The sequence below is a fragment of the Melanerpes formicivorus genome, unplaced genomic scaffold (assembly GCF_026170545.1).
Source record: "Melanerpes formicivorus ecotype bairdi unplaced genomic scaffold, bMelFor1.0.p_v2 SCAF_206, whole genome shotgun sequence".
In the NCBI taxonomy this organism is placed as follows: domain Eukaryota; kingdom Metazoa; phylum Chordata; class Aves; order Piciformes; family Picidae; genus Melanerpes; species Melanerpes formicivorus.
The window spans coordinates 314,039-332,678 of NW_027142558.1; the positions used below are offsets into that span (position 1 = coordinate 314,039).

General features: G+C 49.5%; 2 protein-coding genes across 2 annotated transcripts; both read left to right on the forward strand.

Moving 5' to 3' along the window:
* The first annotated feature begins 1,796 nt into the window (after positions 1–1,796).
* LOC137457883 (zinc finger protein 135-like) lies at positions 1,797–3,829 on the forward strand. Its single transcript, XM_068169627.1, has 2 exons — positions 1,797–1,879; positions 2,306–3,829. Exon 2 carries the CDS (start codon positions 2,331–2,333, stop codon positions 3,609–3,611), a length of 1,281 nt encoding a protein of 426 aa, XP_068025728.1. The 5' UTR covers positions 1,797–1,879; positions 2,306–2,330; the 3' UTR covers positions 3,612–3,829.
* A 10,468-nt stretch (positions 3,830–14,297) lies between these two features.
* Positions 14,298–15,212, forward strand: LOC137457884 (olfactory receptor 14J1-like; the record flags this gene model as incomplete). The annotated part of the gene is made up of 1 exon (XM_068169628.1): positions 14,298–15,212. A coding segment is annotated over exon 1 (915 nt), but the record flags the coding sequence as incomplete, so codon positions are not given.
* Positions 15,213–18,640: the final 3,428 nt, after the last annotated feature.

Here is an 18,640-nt window from a genome sequence, read left to right on the forward strand (position 1 = left end):
TCACGGCCATCTACCTCAGATACCGAATGCCCTGTTCCATAGTTGTCCATCTAACTGGGGCCCAGGGCAGGTCATCTCTTGAGCGGTACCGGCTCTTGATGGCATTCAGAATCCGGGCCCAGAGAGTGTGTATTCCATCAAGTTTGGCTAACTCCTTGTCCAGACCAGCATCACGAGTCAGGGAGCCTAAAAGCTTTGCCTCCCTCTTATCCAGGTCCACTGTGTCCACCCCCTCGTCCCAGCATCTCAGGGCCCAGCTTAGTATTGGCTCACCCTCTTTCCTGGCGTAGTCCAGATGAGTTTGCCTTAGTTCCTTTCTGGGCAGCGATGTAACAGTTATTTCCTGGTCTGAATCATCTTCATCCACCGCTGGGTTCTGTGATGTGCTGGGGCCTGTTGAGGTTCCTTCCTCACCATCCGTGCTTGGCGATGATTTTTGATTTCTTTTCCTGCGTGTGGTGACCGGTGCTAGAGAGACTGCATTGGCAGGAGCATCAGGGGTCAACTGTGGGACTGCTGGTGGTGGGGCAAACCCTTGTGCCTGGGGCTCAGGCTGAGAGCTGGCACAGTCATTACAACCCGACCCCTCCCTCTTTGTGTCTACAGAGTGCTTACAATGCCCACAGCAGACACGCCCCCAGTCATTAAAGAGCACAAAGGAGTGTGTTACCACCCTCCAAACAGCTCTTAATGGGTTAGCTAGTCCTCCACCCAACACGGTCCCAGCAAATGCCACTATAAGGATTACATTTAGGCATATGGAGCATATTGCAACGTAGAGCAATTTTCCATCACAGGCACTTTTATCTACACCATTGGTTTCATAACTTGCTTCAGGAAAGTTTCCTATGTTAGAAAAGTTACCACTGACAGTGAAATTCAATGAATTCAAGAGATACATGCCTAACTTAATTGGTAAAGTTTTTATCCACTTGATCAGCATCTCTATCATTAACCACACCAAGTGGTAAGTTATTAATTTGTAGATGTGGGTCCAAAAGATCCAGCCAAAAGCCCATGCAAAGGCTTGGACCATCAGGTTCTTTAAAATTGCCATTTCTACTTCAAGCTACTTTTTCAGAAAAAAAAAAAAAAGGTATTGCTTTCCCAATACAAGATCAATTTCCAAGCCCCACGTTGGAGGCGCCAAAAATTGTAGTGGTTTGAGCCTTAACTGAGAGTTAAAAGCTCAAATGGGGAAAAGGCTGAGAATCTCTTCCCCACTTCCCCCCCCACTTCCTCCCTCCAAACAGGGAGAGGAGGGAAAAAAAAGGTAAGGAGCAAATCCACTAATCAACAATCTGGAGTCAGCTTGGAAGTAGAGAGGCAAATAATTTTTTTTCTTCAAATATATATATATATAGCAATAACAGGGAATAAGGTTCACAAGGGCAAGGAACAAGAATGGATGGGAGGGGAATAGAAAAAAAATAATAGAAAACCAGTCTGTCTCTGAAGAGGCGCAGAGGCAGCAGGGAGAAGGATCAGGTCCAGCCACGTGGCTGAGGATCAGGGGAGCAGCTGCAGTAGCTCTCATCCAGCAGAGGCAGGAGCCAAAAAGGAGATCCAACAGCTATGAGGTCCTGCTTTTTATACCCTTGCTGGGCAGGGAGGGGGGAGTGGAACAGACTCAACTTTCCCAGGGGGGAGACGCCCTTCAGGGAGTGTAAAGTACCCGCAAGCCCTCCACCCTGCTTTCTTCTTTTGTTTTCAGAAAAAGGTGTTAACCCACCACAGGGGCAACAGCAGGACCCCAGCATCCCAGAGTCCCAGGGCACCTCCCAGCCTCTTCCGCCTCCTCCTGCCCACTACATTTCACCACTCCAGGGGCTGAGGCACATCAGGTGTTGGAATTTGGAAACTCCCCAGGCTTGTGGGGGTCAGTTGTGTGCAAGAGATGATGTTTGGGGTTTGGATTTGGAGGGTGGTGGGAGAAGGTTGGAGGTGGTTTGGTCTTTGTGGGTCAGTGCTGCTGTCTCCATTGCCTGAGCCAGGAGAGACCAAAGGACAGGGCCTGGACCAGGAACCATGCTGCCAATGCCACCAGGCTTGAGGAGAGCAGGACAAGACCACTTGTATGCCCCAGGGTACTTCAGGGCACTGATCACAGGAACCTGGGTTCTCAGCACAGGTATTAGAGGTCTGTGCCCACACTGTGGCAGAAACTGAAGGTTTGAGGTCCCCTCTGCATTCTCTCCTCCAGCTGGGTGTTGGGAGGTGTTGGGAGTCAGGGACTGTCATGATCCAGGTAAGATCTGAGGGTTTGAAGTCCTGGGCTCAGGTGCTTCCATCTTCCCTATTGCAGAGCTGTGACTCCTCCCTCCCACAGTATGGCCTCACAGAAGGATCCAGACAAGAGTTGGGAGGAGAAGCAGCACCCAGAGATCAAGTTGGAGAAGCCAATATGCAGTCCCAAGGGAGAGGAGGATGAGGAGGAAAAAAAGGACAAGATGGAGGATGATGCTGAGAATGACAACTATGAAGAGGAGGATAATGATGATGGTGAAGGTGACCAGAATGAGGGGGAGAAATGTGTGGAGGAGGATGAAGCCAGAGCAGGTCCCTCAGTGTCACCCAAAGAGCTGAATCAGTGCCTTGAGTGTGGGCAGAGCTTCCCAGGTGGCTCAGAGCTAGCGAAGCACCACTGCCCGCAGCCTGGCTCCCGGCCCTTGGTTTGTGGTGACTGTGGCAAGAGGTTCCGCTGCAACTCGGATCTCATGCAGTACCTCCGCACCCACACTGGAGAGAAACCTTTCACCTGCGCTGACTGCGGACAGCGCTTCACCCAGCGCTCTAATCTCACCCGGCACCGCCTCACCCACACTGGAGAGAAGCCCTTCTCTTGTGACCGCTGTGGCAAGCGCTTCAGGCAGATCTTTACTCTTAGGCAACACCACCTCACCCACACCAGGGAGAAGGCCTTCACCTGCAGGGACTGCGGCAAAAGCTTCAAACAGAGCGCCACTCTCACCATCCATCGCCGCATCCACACTGGAGAGCATCTGTTCCCCTGTGCTGAGTGCGGCAAGAACTTCACCACGAGTACCACATTAATCCAGCACCGACTCATCCATAATGGTGAGAAACCTTACAGCTGTACCGACTGCAGCAAGAGCTTCACCCAGAGGGGACATCTCACAGAGCACCGGCGTGTGCACGCCGGCGAAAAGTCTTTCAGCTGTGCTGAGTGCGGCCAGTCATTCCGACATTGGGGCACTCTCATTCAGCACCACCGCACCCACACTGGTGAGAAGCCGTTCACCTGTGCTGACTGTGGCAAGAGCTTCAGCCAGAGGGGCACGCTCATTGTTCACCGCCGCACCCACACTGGTGAGAAGTCTTTCACCTGTCCTGACTGTGGCAAGAGCTTTAGAAACAGGAGCAATCTCATTGTTCACCGCCGCACCCACACTGGTGAGAAGCCCTACACCTGTGCAGATTGTGGCAAGAGCTTCCGCCACCAGGGCACGCTCGTTGGTCACCGCTGCACCCATATTGGTGAGAAGCCGTTCACCTGTGGTCACTGTGGGAAGAGCTTCAGCAAGAGGAGCTCTCTCATTTGCCACTGCCGCACCGACACCTGTGAGAAACCTTTCAGTTGTGCGGAGTGAGGTATGAGCTTCACCCAGAAGGGGTACCTCAACAAGCACCGCTGCACCCACAACTGAGAGCAGCCTGCACTGGAGGGGAGGCATAAATCCACCTAGAATCTGTTGGGTAATCGTGACCCCTCTGAGAGGGCCTTTCCAGCACCAAAATCATCCCTTTTTCCTTTGCAATTCTCAGGGACTGGGGATACCAGCAGCAACCAACACCTTCTGCCCTTCTGAACACCAATTATTGCTAATGAGAACACTTACAGTCCTGAGTCAGCACAGCTGGAGCTCCCAGTGGAGATGGGTAGGGCTTTGCCACAGTCTGTCTGGTTCTTCTCTTATGCTTTGTGTCTCCCTGGGGTAAGAAATCCTCTGTCCGTTGACCAATTGTCTCAATAAAACCCAAAAGTTACCCAAATCCTGTCTGTTTGCTTGTATTTCACATATCCCTGCCACAATGCCTGAATTTTGGGGGCATTTGCTCCCAAGGGATGGGGTGGAGCTGTGTGCCCAGTTCAGGGAGGGGAAAATGAGGTTCTCAGAGGAGTCTTGAGGAGCATCTCAGAGGCATTCTGCAGGGGCTTTCAGGTGATCTTACATGTTTGGGATTTGGATGGTCCTAGGACTGACTCTTGGGATCTTTGGAGGGTGTAGGGGGAAGCTGATGGAGATCTTTGGAAGAACTCAGAAAGCTTCTGTTAGCTTTCCACTCTGGGGCTGGAACAGGTTGAAGAGCTGAGAAGAGGTTAAGCTGCCTGTTCCCCCCCAAAACAGAAGTGAGGGAAAAATAACAGACACAGGAACCAAAAAACCCTCTGGGTTGAGATAAGGACTTGAGATAAGACCAAAAGAGTTGAATCCAAAGGAGATCCCATAATGCACACTGACCTGAGGCTGTTTGCAGAAAGAAGCACAGCAGTGAGCAGCAGCAGCCAGGAGTTAAACCCGGGCAGCCCTCCCCCTCAGCAAAGAGCCAGCACCTGAGAGCCAGAACCCAACAGCAGCAAACAGAACAGGAAGCCTCTCATGTTGCCATCTGAACTTCAAGCCCTGTAGTCCTTTGCTCCAGCCAGCACTGTCCCTGGGAAGGTGGCATGAGGCAGGATGGAGTAATGGCAGCAAATTTTCAACTTAACCTTTGACATTCCCAAGCCCTCATTCTGTGCCATCTGCACCATGCCCAGCAGCGATCAGCAGCACACCTCAGGCACTGTCCATTCTCACTCCACAGGAGGTTGCTTTGCAGTACCCAGAGGGCCACCTCTGGGACAATCGAGTCCAGTGACTCCTTCCATGCCTCCAAGTGAAAGCAAACTGTGGCTTGCATCCCAGTACTCAGCTTCCAACACATCCAGGTGTGGGGATCCTCCTGTCACACCAGAAACACAGATGGGTTCCACCCCTTGTGGTTTGATGGTGTCAGAGCACTCTGGGCACCTGTATCTACTAAAGCTTTGTCCTCTCATGGGTTCAGCTTGCCAGACCATTGGTTCTGTGTGGTCCAACAAACCAATTTGTCTCTCCCTTCCATCTGGTTGCAGGCAGAGCCCCTCTAATTCTGCCTTGGGTCCCTTGTATCTTGTGAAGATGCTTTGGGAGTCCCTTCAGGAGGACCAGAAGCAGTTTCAGCTTCCCTGCTCTTCTTAGGTCATTTCCCACTGGAAACTGAGGCAGTATCTCTGCGGGGACAATTCCCCTGTAAGTCACAGACTCCTGCAGCCAGGACTGGATTGGGTTTTCCCTTCCACTTGGTCACGTCCTCCCCATGGTCACACAAGTAAAGCAGAGGGTGTGCTGTGCTGTGTGCCTCCCTGATTCTCTCCCTTGGACAGGGGAGCAGCTGCTCCTCATAGCTGAAACACAGGACTGTACAGGTGGGGAATAAAAGCTTCTTCTGGAGCTGATGGAACTCCTGAGACAGTTCCTTCACAGCTGAAACACAGCCCTGGACAGAGGAGCAGAGATTTCCTTTGCCTTGCTGGGGCCTGCTGCTTGTTTCATCCACTGTTTGTCCTTGGTCATCTTCCAAAGCCAGAGATAAGAACCAAGCCAGTAGCCCTGGTTCTTTCTCTTGTTCCCATGGGGACCCTGATCCCTCCTGCTCCTTTGCAGGATCAGCTGCTTTCCTTGTAGGCTTCTTTATCCCTACAGGAGTGTTGTAGATGTGCACTTGGGAGTGAGCAGCAAGGATATCAATGAATAGATATATTGGTAGTCTATTGATATACAAACTATGCAGCAGGGGATTTAGTTTCTATTCACAGGCAGCAGTATTGGGTTGGTGGAACCACCTCTGCAGAATGTTTGTGCCTGGGCACTTCAGAGGAACCAAATGAGTTATAGAATTTAGAGTTGAAACTGATTGGAAAAGCAGTGGGGGAGGGGTTTGTCGGTGACCGGCAAACCCTCAACCCAGGACAGTTTCAGCACTACCTGAACCCAAATTCTATAAAGCAAAGGTTTGGCTTCCTCACGATCTGAGAACCTCATGAAATCTTTCCTTGGTGATGTGTTTAGAGTCCTGACAGCGCGGCACAGCTGTGCCCTCATGAGGAACTAGAGAACGGCGCCGACCGCGTGGCTGTGCCGCGGGGTTGCTGCTTCTCCCAGAGCACAAAGGTCCTGGAGCCTCCCAGGGGAAGCTTCAGAGGCTTTTGCCGCTGGCTCCATGAAGCGCAGCCCCTGGCAAAGGTTCCCCGCTCTGGGGGCTGTAGCGCTTCAGGACCGGTGGTGCACAGGGGCTGCCATGGTTTCCTTCCGTGGTGATGGCTCATGCGGCAGTTGACCCCATGCTCCACGGCACTGCCCCCAGCTGGGCAACAGTGGCAATGTGCAGCGAGGCCTTCTGGAGCTGCTTCAAGTCCCGGGCGAGGCGGACTGTAGCGGCACAGAGACGCACGCAGGCATAGGCACGGACACCAGCGTGGGGGGCACTTGTTTACCAAACAACTCCTATTTACCATTTGCCCCAAAGAATACTGCTCCAGTCAGCACCCACTGCTAACACAATAATTAACCAATCAACCGATACTTTGCCAAATGAGCATAAGCACACGCTGTAAACAGGGCAAACAAACATGTAGCCTGGGCCTTGTTTACCACAGGGGTGGAAACATGCCCAGGCAGATTGTTGACCTGGACTCAGTGGGGCCAAGGTCCACCCCCACTAACTCTAGAAGGGAGGGGGGACCAAGGGGGTCTGAGTCACACACACAGAAGCATGTTCTGGTCATATTTGGGGCACAATCCTGGTCATAAGCACCATTCACTACGAGGGGCAGCTGATCCTGTCACAGGCTGATTCTGACACAGCTGCCATGCCTGTGGCACTGTCTGTAGGTCCAGAGACCTTCTCTTGCCCCTGAGCCCTCTGCACAGAGATGAGAATGCATCGAGAAGCATGGGCCAGGCATTGAGAAGCATGGGCTAGGCCCAAGCACATTGCAGTGATTTCTGTCTCTCAGGAACTCCCAGGCTGACAACAGACTTTTCCCAAACCTTTCCCCAGCTGGGGAGGATTTTGCACTTGCTCAGGGGTGAAATTCCAAAGCACCAGAGGTGACCAGCAGCCTAAGAATTTGCCCCTTCGCTCCTCCCAACCCCTGCCACTCCTCAGTATCCAGCATCTGGGCAGATCTCACAGTGGTTTCCTTGGGAGTGTCCGGTATTGCACTGGATGAAATCAGAGTAAGCGGCCCGGCAGTGGGGAGCACATCTCTGAGACATTGCCCTAAGCTAACACTGAGCACCATCAGCAGCACAAACAGGACTACAGCTTGTCAGACCCCGAAAGCCAATCCATTAACATAGTGAACACACTACAGGTAAGAAAACTTCTGTCAAACTCTGTTGACAAGACTCAAGCCTTAACTGAATCATCTTCTTATCTCTTTTTGTTACCACAATCCTTTTGTCTCCTGCCAAAATCTGTCCTCATTAAGGCAGCTGCTTTCCTGCCACACATTGGGCTCCAGAAAAGGAATGTACTGGGTTCAGCTGAACCAGCAGCCTAACCTCTCTGCCTCCCCCAACACAGAACTGAGGGGAAAAGAACACCACACAAAACCTCTTTGTGTGGATACAGAAACAAATGAGAGAAGAGTTTCCTGAGCAAATCAGATCATCAGAATACAAAAGTACAGTGACCTCAGCCTGTGTGCAGAAAAGGCACAGTGGAAAGCAGCAGCAAGCAGCAGCAAGCAAGGCAAAAGCCCAAACCAGGGAGCTGCTCCCCTACCCCTCCCTGTCCCACTGCCATCCCAGCAGAGCAGCCAACACCCAAAAAATCCCAGAACCCAGAAGCAGCAACTGGAACAGGGAGCTTCCCATGCTGCAACCTGAACTTCAAGCCCCACAATCCTTTGCTCCAGCCAGCACTTTCATTTCTGAGGCTGTCATGGCTGCAGCATGGTCTGGATAACAGCAGCAGAGTAAACTTAACCCATGACAATCAGAAGCCCCTCTAAGTGAAACGGAAAGAGCCTCTCAGCTTCTGTGAACAACTTACACTGCTTTGATGGCAGCTGGACTTGCCACATGGATGCATTAGCTGAGAACCCAGAAGAGCCCAAAGGGGCAGTGGAAGGTGACTTCAGAAGGATCCTTGAAGATGAAGCTCAAACAGACTTCATGATTTGTAGCTGGAACCTTGGTATTTCCTGCTGGGATCTCCTTTGGATTCAGAGACCTGTGACAATTCACAGAGTCACAGGTGACAGGATGTTAGGGGTTGGGAGGGACCTCTGGAGATCTCTGAGTCCCTCTGACAGAGCAGGACCATAGAATCCAGTGCAGGTCTCACAGGAACACATCCAGACAGGGCTGGCAAGTCTCCAGAGAAGGAGACACCACAGCCTCTGTGGGCAGCCTGTTCCTGGGCTCTGTCACCCTTACAGTCAAGAAGTTCTTCCTCCTGTTGAAGTGGAACTTCCTGTGCTGCAGTTTCCATTCATTGCCCCTTGTCCTATCCCAGGGCACAAGTGAGCAGAGGCTGTCCCTGCCTCTTGCTTCCTGACCCCCAGCCCTCAGATATTGATAGACATTGATCAGATGCCCTCTCAGCCTTTTCCTCTCCAGACCAAACAGCCCCAGGCCTCTCAGCCTCTCCTCATCAGGCAGTGCTGCAGTCCCTTCAGCATCCTCACAGCCTCTGCAGCAGAACCCTGTCCCTCTTGAACTGGGGAGCCCAGAGCTGGATGCAATATTCCAGGTGGGGCCTCCTCAGGGCAGAGTAGAGGGAGAGGAGAACCTCCTTGGATCTGCTGGCCACACTCTTCCAAATGCATCCCAGGATCCCATTGGCCTTCTTGGCCACCAGGGCACATTGCTGTCCCATGCAAAACTTGCTGTCCACCAGAACTCCCAGGTCCTCCATGGGGCTGCTCTCTAACTATTTGTTCCCTTGAGTGCTGTAGGGTTCACATTTCTCTGGACATTGCATGGTGCAGATCACCTCCAGTGAATCTGAGGCTCCCCAGAAATTGCCAGTGGGTTCCTCTTAATCACATGGATCCTGTTCCAGCAGGCACTAGTGCCGGAGCCAGAACAGCAGACTGAAGAGAAGGAGAAAGGGAACTGAAAATCTCATCACCTGAATCTAGAAAGAAAGCCCTTGGTAGCAAATGTCAATTCTGGATTGATACAGAACACAACACAGAGAGCTGATGACAGCAACGGCTGGGGGTGCCCTGAGAACCCTAAGGAAGGGCTGGAGGGGGGAGGGCATTCACTGGAATTCCAATACCTGACAATACCTCTGGACATACTGAGAATCACAGAATTGTCAGGGTTGGAAGGGACCTCAAGGATCATCCAGCTCCAAGCCCCCTGCCATGGGCAGGGACACCTCACACCAGAGCAGGTTGCTCACAGCAATATCCAGCCTGGCCTTCAAAGCCTCCAGGGATGAGACTTCCACCACCTCCCTGAGCAACCTGTTCCAGAGTCTCTCCACCCTCATGGGGAAGAATTTCTTCCTAACATCCAATCTGAATCTCCCCACTTCTAGTTTTGCTCCATTCTCCCCCAGTCCTATCCCTACCCAACACCCTAAAAAGTCCCTCCCCAGTTTTCTTGTAGCCTCCTTCAGATATTGGAAGGCCACAAGAAGGACTCCTTGGAGCTTTCTCTTCTCCAGACTGAACAACCCCAACTCTCTCGGTCTGTCCATTAGCAGAGCAGCTCCAGCCCTATGCTTATCCTCATGGCCCTTCTCTGAACACCTTCCAGCACTTCCAGATCCTTCTTGTAATAGATGTCCAGAACTGGACACAGAGCTCCAGGTGGGGAGTGGGAGAATCACCTCCCTGGCCCTGCTGGCCACATTTCTCTTGTTACAGCCCAGGATACAATTGGCTCTCTGGGCTGCAAGTGCACACTGGTGGCTCCTGTTGAGCTTGTGGATGAACACTTCCCTGAAGGATAATCCAGAATTAGAAACACAGGATGGGGATGGAAGAGGCTCCTGATCCAAAGAAGAGATATTCCAAATGTGTCCAGAGATGCAACCTAACTGATTAGCAAACGTTGACTGCCTGAAGTCAAGGCACCTCTGTGGGAAAAACACTCAGGCTGTGCATCCATCCAGGCTGTCGCCATCCCGTAATAAGGAACAAACACACAGGGTGGGCAGCACCAGGAGGAAAGGGAAAGTATTGGAGATGTGGCAGGAAAGGCAGGAAAAGATTACCCCTCAGCTGGTCAGGAATCTGTGCCCCTGGGGCAGTGCTCCCAAATACAACTGTGACTGATCAGTGAGAGACTCCAAGTTGGGTCCAAGGAGATGTGAAATGGCACAAATGAAACAATGCTGCAAAGGAAAGGGCCTCTGGTTGGCACAGCTTTGCCTGATGCTTTCTGCCTTGCTCAGGAGAAAGTGAAGCAGAAAAGGCCATGGTGAAGATCTCTGCTCTTCCAGTCCTCTGCAATAGGACTGCAGGTGCAGGATCAGCTTCCCAGGGAGGAGTGAAACAGGTTGCAGAAAGAGCTGCTCAGGAGGGAATGGCTCCAGGCATGGTCTTTGCCTCAGAAGGAGGAGTGGGCACAGCACTGAACACAAGCTGTTGTGTTTCCATGGATCAGAGAGGAAGGACATCCATAGACATGGGTGAGAAATGGGAACAAAGCAGGATTGTGCAGGAAGGAGGAGCCAGCACAAGTTCTGCACCATGAGGGTAGTGGAACACTGGAACAGGTTGTCCAGGGAGGGGGTTGGGGTGCCTATCCCTGGAGGTATTGAAGGTGAGGCTTGACAGGGCTCTGGGCAACCTGATCTACTTGAGTATGACCCTGGGAAGGTTGGACAAGATAACCTCTGGAGGTCCCTTCCAGCCCAGCCCATTCTGTGATCAGTGAGATACGGGAACCAAGCAGATTCTGCATGAAGTGCAAAAGGAAGACACCACCTGGGGCTTCTCAGAGCTCTGGGCCTGGCTATGGTTGTGGATTCCTGCCTTGGACTTCAGTCTCAAGAAGTTGGTTGGAGCAATAACCCTGAGCTTGTTCCCCTTTGTTTGCATGGCTGTTAGAGTGCAGGGCATGTGTGAGTGCTGGTCTGCTTGAGGGAGCAGAACAGGGGACAGCAAGGACCTCTCTGGGAAGAGCTGGGGCAAATGTCACCTTAAAGAGCAGGCCCTAAGCCTCTGTATTCTCCTAAGCTCCCATTTCAATGACCAGGCCTAAGGCCTGTCTGCATTTCATAGAGCAATACTGAGCAAGACTTTCCTGAGGTTCTTTTCCCTTCTTTCTGTTGCTTTTGGGAGACTCTTGAGTTTCTCATTCCATCAGCCGGGTAGGAGATGTTCTCCTCACCTTTCACTACATGTTTTGGAATCTCTTGGGTTTGTCACCAGACATTGGTTTGGTCACCAGCTGTGTTCAAGCTTTTTCCTTCACCTTCTAATCACAGAAACACAGAATCAGCCAGGTTGGAAAATACCTCAGAGATCAAGTCCAATCTATTACCCAACACCCCCTGACACTTAAACCATGGCTCCAAGTGCCACATCCAATATTTTTTGAACACTCTAGGGACAGTGACTCCACCCTCCCAGGGCAGCGCATCCCAGTGGCCAATTCCTCTTTCTGGGAAGAACTTTCCCTCACCTCCAGCCAAAACTTCCCCTGGTGCAGCCAACTATAAAACTGTAACAGGACTCCTTCCCAGTACAGATTGTGCCCACAACCAGGAAAGGCTACCCCACCTGAAGCCCTCTAACCACTCCTCTAGGACTCCTCCCAGTACAAACCATATCCCCTTACCCACTCCCTGACAGACTGGGCCCCATCACAGTACAAACTATCTGACTGTTCTTCAGAGATGGAGTTTCTGGTGTGTCCTATCCCCAGTCAGAAAGGCACCACAGCATCTGGGAGGAACCATTCCAAATGCACTGGGGTCAAGCAAACCCTGCACACAGGGAAGAAGGCCAATTGCAGCTGGGCTGTGGCAGGAAGTATGGCCACACAGACTCAGATGTTGTCCTCCCTCAGACTCAGCACTGCTGTGGCCACATCTGGATGCTTGGTGTCTGGCTTTGGGAATGTCCAGACTGAAGGAATGGAGAGGAACTGCAGAGGCTGCAGAGGAGATCTACTATGATGGGGTTGACATCACTGTGGAGAGCCTGAGAGACCTGGGCTGCATCAGCCTGCTGAATGGAGGATCAGGGCACTGCCAGAGCAATGTGCACATGGCTGAAAGGTGAATTCAGAGAGGATGGAGCTCTTCTGGGGAGTGGGAAGAGAACAAAACCTCCACACAGTGCAGCTTGGAAGGTTCAGAGTGGAGATGAGGCCAAAGAAATGTCCCTGAAAGGGCAGAGCTGCTATGCATGAGGCCATCCAGAGGTGTCAGGAAACGGCAGGGAGGGCTGAGACAGCTCAAGGAAGGGATGGAAATAGCAGGGGCAGAGCTGGATGGGGAAGCAGGATTGGTGTCAGCAGACTGAAGGGAAAGAGCTGCAGGCATGGGACAGTGTAGGACAGGCTGCAGTAGGGATGGCCAAGGGCTCTGGCAAGGCTGAGAGGCCTTGGTCTTTGTCCTTGGTCTTTGTCCCCTTGGCTCTGGCAGTTGCCTCTGCCACCAAGGCCTGTGAGGAGAAACTTGGCTTTGAGGTTCTTCTAGTCCAAGGGCAGTGGTCAGGGCTTGGCCTTTCTGCTTCCTAGACCAAAGGCAAGTTTTTCTCCCCTGTACTTTGCCTTTGTCTCCCTGCAATCCTGGCCTCTAACAAGCTGCTCTAATGAGTCCCTGGGGAGCCTTTGTCAGTAACAAGCCTCAGTGAGGCCAATCAGTGCTTCAAGGTACTTTGGAGTTTGCTTCTGCCTTGGACTTGTTGAGAGGCTTCTTGGCAGTAGCTTGGCAGAGTCTCCTGTAGTACCTAAGGATGATGTAATCATCCCCAAATACTCCATGGGGCTCATTAAATACTGCTGGACCTCTAATTATTGCCAAGGTTTCTGCAGCTAATTGGAGAGGGTTTTATTGAACAAAGCATCTTTTAAGGGTACATTTAATTCCTTTTCAACAGGAGTTGTCTCTTTGCAAGCAAACCACAGCAAAACCTGACAAGGTCCTACCCTGGTCACTGCTCATCCACACTCCCCACTGCCCCCAGCAGAGCCTAGAGCCACAGGTGAGGGACAGGATCTGCCTTGCCAGGGGCTAGGGGTCAGGGCTTGGCCCTTTGGATCAATGAAACCCCTCCAGGTTTGCTTAGCAGCAGAGCCACCTTGAGCTGCTTGTCCTGACCTGTCAGCACTGCCTCAGTTCACTGCTCTCCCCAGCACCTGGAGATGCTTCAGTGCCTCCAGTGATGTTTCCCTTGCATCCACTGTCTCCTTCTGCTCTAACCAGACCCTGGGGACCCTTTCCCAGCATGCTTCACTGGGACCCATTAAGAGTAGAAGAAACTTCAGAGTTTGAATCTGACTTTGACTTCTGGAAAGATTTCATCAGCTTCTCAGTCTCTGAGGTTCATGGACTTGGCAGCAAAGCCAGCAGAGAAGTTCTTTAAATGCCTTGGGCTGGTCCTCTGCTGCTGAGCTGGGCCAGACTCCTGGGCTGGAGGGAGCTTCTGGCAAGCAGGCAGTGCTGCAGGATATAGCTCTGGCCAGGAGCAGCTCCTGTGCACAGCACAGCAGGGCTGAGGACACTGCCAGAGGATCTCAGGGAGATGAGGAAGTCAGAGACAGCTTCAACGTGGCCAGGACTGGGAGGATGCTGAGAGCTCACTGGAGGAGAAGTCACTGCAGTCACTGACACAGTGAGTCTGTGGGTGCAGGACACTGCATCTGTAGCTCCTGGAGGCATCTCCATCTCAGCAGCTGACATTCAGCTGAAGTCTCCTGGAGTGTGCACACAGAAGTATGACCAAAGCCCTTCAGTTCCATCCTGTGAGCAGCAGTGAGCAGAGCTGGGTAAGGAGAACTCTTCACCCCCATCCCCTCTGCCTTTATCTCTTCCCTTCACTGTCTCTGCAGCACTGCAGGCCTGGTCCCTGTTTCTCCACCTCTCCGTGGGACTCACATTCCCTGGGATTAGGCTGTTGGTCACTTTCCCATAGGTTTAGTGTGGTGGGGAATGAGCTGATCCATTCCTCCTGCAACTCAGGGACAGCAGTTACAATGAGGCTGAGAGAAGTGTGCCCTAACTTGTCACTGCCTTTCCCTCCTTGGACAGGTCTCCATGGCCAGAGGCAGCAGATGGCCAACAGCAGCTCCATCACCCACTTCCTCCTCCTGCCATTCCCAGGCACAAGGCAGCTGCAGCTCCTGCACTTCTGCCTCTTCCTGGCCCTCTACCTGGCTGCCCTGCTGGGCAATGGCCTCATCATCACCACCATAGCCTGGGACCACCACCTCCACACCCCCATGTACTTCTTCCTCCTCAACCTCGCCCTCCTTGACCTGGGTGCTATCTCCACCACTGTGCCAAAATCCATCATCAATTCTCTGAGGGACTCCAGGGACATCTCCTATGCAGGATGTGTTCTCCAGGTCTTCTTTTTCATCTTCCTAATTGATGCAGAGTATTTTCTCCTCACCACCATGTCCTACGATCGCTATGTTGCCATCTGCAGACCCCTGCACTATGAGACCCTCCTGGGCAGCAGAGTTTGTCTCCACATGGCAGCAGCTGCATGGGCCTGTGGGGCTCTCAATGCTCTGCTGCACACAGCCAATACATTTTCCCTGCCCCTCTGCCAGGGCAATGTTGTGGACCAGTTCTTCTGTGAAATCCCCCAGATCCTCAAGCTCTCCTGCTCCACATCCTACCTCAGGGAAGTTTGGCTTATTGTGGCCAGTGCCTCTTTAGTCTTTGTCTGTTTTGTGTTGATTGTGGTGTCCTATGTGCAGATCTTCAGGGCAGTACTGAGGATCCCCTCTCAGCAGGGACGCCACAAAGCCTTTGCCACCTGCCTCCCTCACCTGGCTGTGGTCTCCCTGTTTATCACCACTGCCTTCTTTGCCTACCTGAAGCCCTCCACCATCTCCTCCCCATCTCTGGACCTGGTGATGTCAGTTCTGTACTCAGTGTTGCCTCCAGCAGTGAACCCTCTCATCTACAGCCTGAGGAACCAGGACCTCAAGGCTGCCCTGAGCAAACTGATCCCTGGATGCTTTCAGAAACAATAAACTCTTTGTCCTTTCGTGCAGAGCAGTTCTGATGTCACTCACAGTCTGGTTTCTCTCTTTTTGGCTACTGCTGGTGCTGTTACCCTTGTGAGAATGTTGTTTCCCTGCCAGAGTCATTCTTCAGACCATTTCTGATTCAGTGCTGGCCTGTCTGCTGTGACCCAGAGACGGCAGATAGAAGCAGCTGTGCTCCCTGGGTGTGCAACATGCAAGGAAAAATTCTTCCCATCTAGAAATTCATAACAGAGTCAGAGGAGTCTTGTAAAACTTTATTTGAATAAAGGCAGAGTCCACAGGACAGCTCCCTGTGGGGGTCTCTCTCATTGCTGAAGGCACAGCTCCCCTTTTATCCTACATTTCTGGGCACAAACCTCCCTCTCCCTTTCCCCACTGTCTCAGGTGCTCAGGATTTAGTCTTTCCCAAAACCCCTGCTACATGTCCCCCTTCACATGAACCCTCCCTGCTTCATACATCCTATGCTCATTTAAATTAGGTTCTCCACTTCTCTGGGTGCAGAAGTTAACATTCAGTAGTCTGTTAAGCCTGTGCTCTGGCCTAAAAGTTCAGCAGTTCAGGTTGTGTCCAGTGTCTGCTATCTTCGGACAGACCCCTACTGATTTACAGCAAGGTTCAAGGGAAGGGACTTAGCAGAGGCCCCTTTGTGATTTACATGCACATAGAGAAGGTGAACTGTCTGGTTCCTCCCTGTCTCTTCCAACTCCCTCTTAGCCAATTCTTCCTTTGTAAGGACACTACCTCCTTTTAATCCCATCAACCCCTCCTCTCCTTGCTTTTATAATTGTCTTCACAATATTCATTCATCATTAACTTAATCCTTTCCTCTTGGCTCATTTCTGATGTTGGTCTTATTTGCAGATACATCATACTGCTCTTTTTTATAGCCTTTTCTGGCTCACATGATCTGGCTACAACCTGCACCTGCCTGACTGCAGGATGGATAAGCCATACAAACCAGGGTATCAGACATGGTAGAAAGATTAGAGCTGCTGTTGCACAAAGAGAGAAGAATGACACTCATTTGACCTATGGCCCACCAGGCAACCAAGACAATTTGTCCCATTCCAGTCCTTCCCAGGTTTGGACTGGCCCATGAGCTGTTTCCCTGCTGCTGGTGGCTATATTTTATTGCTGCCTCCCCACTGTCCTCAGTCTTTAGGCACCAATCAGATGGATTAAACTTTCCACATCCACCTCCTTCCTCAGCTAATAGACAGACTAGAGAGTCCATTCTGGCGCATTGCCTCTCGCACCTAAGTTTGGTGTTTGGCTAATAGCACAAAGTACTACTACAAAGGAAAAGTACAAAATAAAAAAATAACAATAATAGCAATAATAGCAATAATAGCAATAATAATAATAATAATAATAATAATAATAATAATAATAATAATAATAATAATAATAATAATAATAATAATAATAATAATAATAATAATAAATAAAATTGTAAAAAAGAAAGAAAAATATTTAATATAAAAACAATTTAACATAATAATAATTTTAAAAAAACAAAACAAACAAAAAACCATAAGGATTACTAACAAAAAATAACTATTAACAAAACACATAAGGATTATTAGAAAAAAATTTACAAAAATTTAAAATTAAAAATAAGAATAAAATATTAAATACAAAAAAGTTTAAAAAGAAAATAAAAAAGGCAAAAACTAAAATAAAAAACCAATTAAAAAATTAAATTTAATGAAAAACTTAATTTAAAAATTATATTATGAAATAACATAAAAAATTAATTAATACAAGATTACATTATGTTCAATAAAATTCAAGAAAAACTAAAAGCTATAAAAAAATCAATAAATAAAAAAAGATTTAAAAGAAAAATAAAATTATCTAAAAAAATATTAAAAATTATAGACCAAAAAATACATATAACAACAAAAGAAAAATATTTAAAAGGCATATTAAAAACATTAATTACATTAAAAATTAGATTTTAAAAATTAAATTTATAATAATTAACATTTTAAAAATTAAAAATTAATTAAAATATTAAAAAATAAAATAAAAATAAAAATTATGTAAAAAATATTTTTAAAGGTAAAAAAGCAAAACAAAATAAAATTAAAAAAATAAAAAATAGATTAAATAAAAAATTAATATATTTTTTAAATTTATAAATTTTTAAAAATTGAAAACAAGCATACAAAAATAATTAAAATATTTTTTAAAAAATAATATAAGATCAAAAAATAATAAATTTTAAAAATTGGATTAAAAATTAAAATTAAGAAAAATACTTTAAAAAAGAAAATACTTAAAATAAAAATTAAAATTAAAAATAAAATTTAAAAACTAAAAATAATAACATTAAAAAAGAAAAAAAACTTTAAAAATATTTTTAGAATAAACCAAACCAGGTTGGAAGAGACCTTCAAGATCATCGAGTCCAACCCATCAACCAATCCAACCCACCCAAACATCTAACCCATGGCACCAAGCACCCCATCAAGTCTCCTCCTGAACACCTTCAATGATGGCGACTCCACCACCTCCCCAGGCAGCCCATTCCAATGGGCAATCACTCTCTCTGTATAGAACTTCTTCCTAAAATCCAACCTGAACCTCCCCTGGCGCAGCCTGAGCCTGTGTCCTCTTGTTCTGGTACTGGCTGCCTGGGAGACAACCTCCCTTCAAGTAGTTGTAGAGAGTGATAAGGTCACCCCTGAGCCTCCTCTTCTCCAGGCTGAGCAACTCCAGCTCCCTCAGCCTATCCTCACAGGGCTGTGTTCCAAACCCCTCACCAACTTTATTGCTCTTCTCTGGACTCGTTCCAGCAAGTCAACCTCCTTCCTAAACTGAGGGGCCCAGAACTGGACACAGGACTCGAGGTGTGGCCTAACCAGTGCAGTGTACAGGGGCAGAATGACCTCCCTCCTCCTGCTGGCCACACTGTTCTTGATGCAGGCCAGGATGCCATTGGCCCTCTTGGCTGCCTGGACACACTGCAGGCTCATGTTCAGCCTACCATCAACCAGCACCCCCAGGTCCCTCTCCACCTGGCTTCTCTCCAGCCACTCTGACCCCAGCCTGTAGCACTGCATGGGGTTGCTGTGGCCAATGTGCAGAACCTGGCACTTGGATGTGTTCAGTCTCATGCCCTTGTATTCTGCCCATCTGTCCAGCCTGTCGAGGTCTCTCTGCAGAGCCTCTCTACCCTCCAGCAGATCAACTCTTGCCCCCAGCTTGGTGTCGTCAGCAAATTTACTGATGATGGACTCAATGCCCTCATCCAGATCATCAATAAAGATGTTAAAGAGCACAGGGCCCAGCACTGATCCTTGGGGCACACCACTAGTGACTGGCAGCCAACTGGATGTGGCACCATTCACCACCACTCTCTGGGCTCAGCCTCCAGCCAGTTCTTAAC

Coding starts and splice junctions, on each gene's coding strand:
- LOC137457883 (XM_068169627.1), top strand. CDS start 2,331: ATGGCCTCACAGAAGGATCCAGACAAGAGTTGGGAGGAGAAGCAGCAC.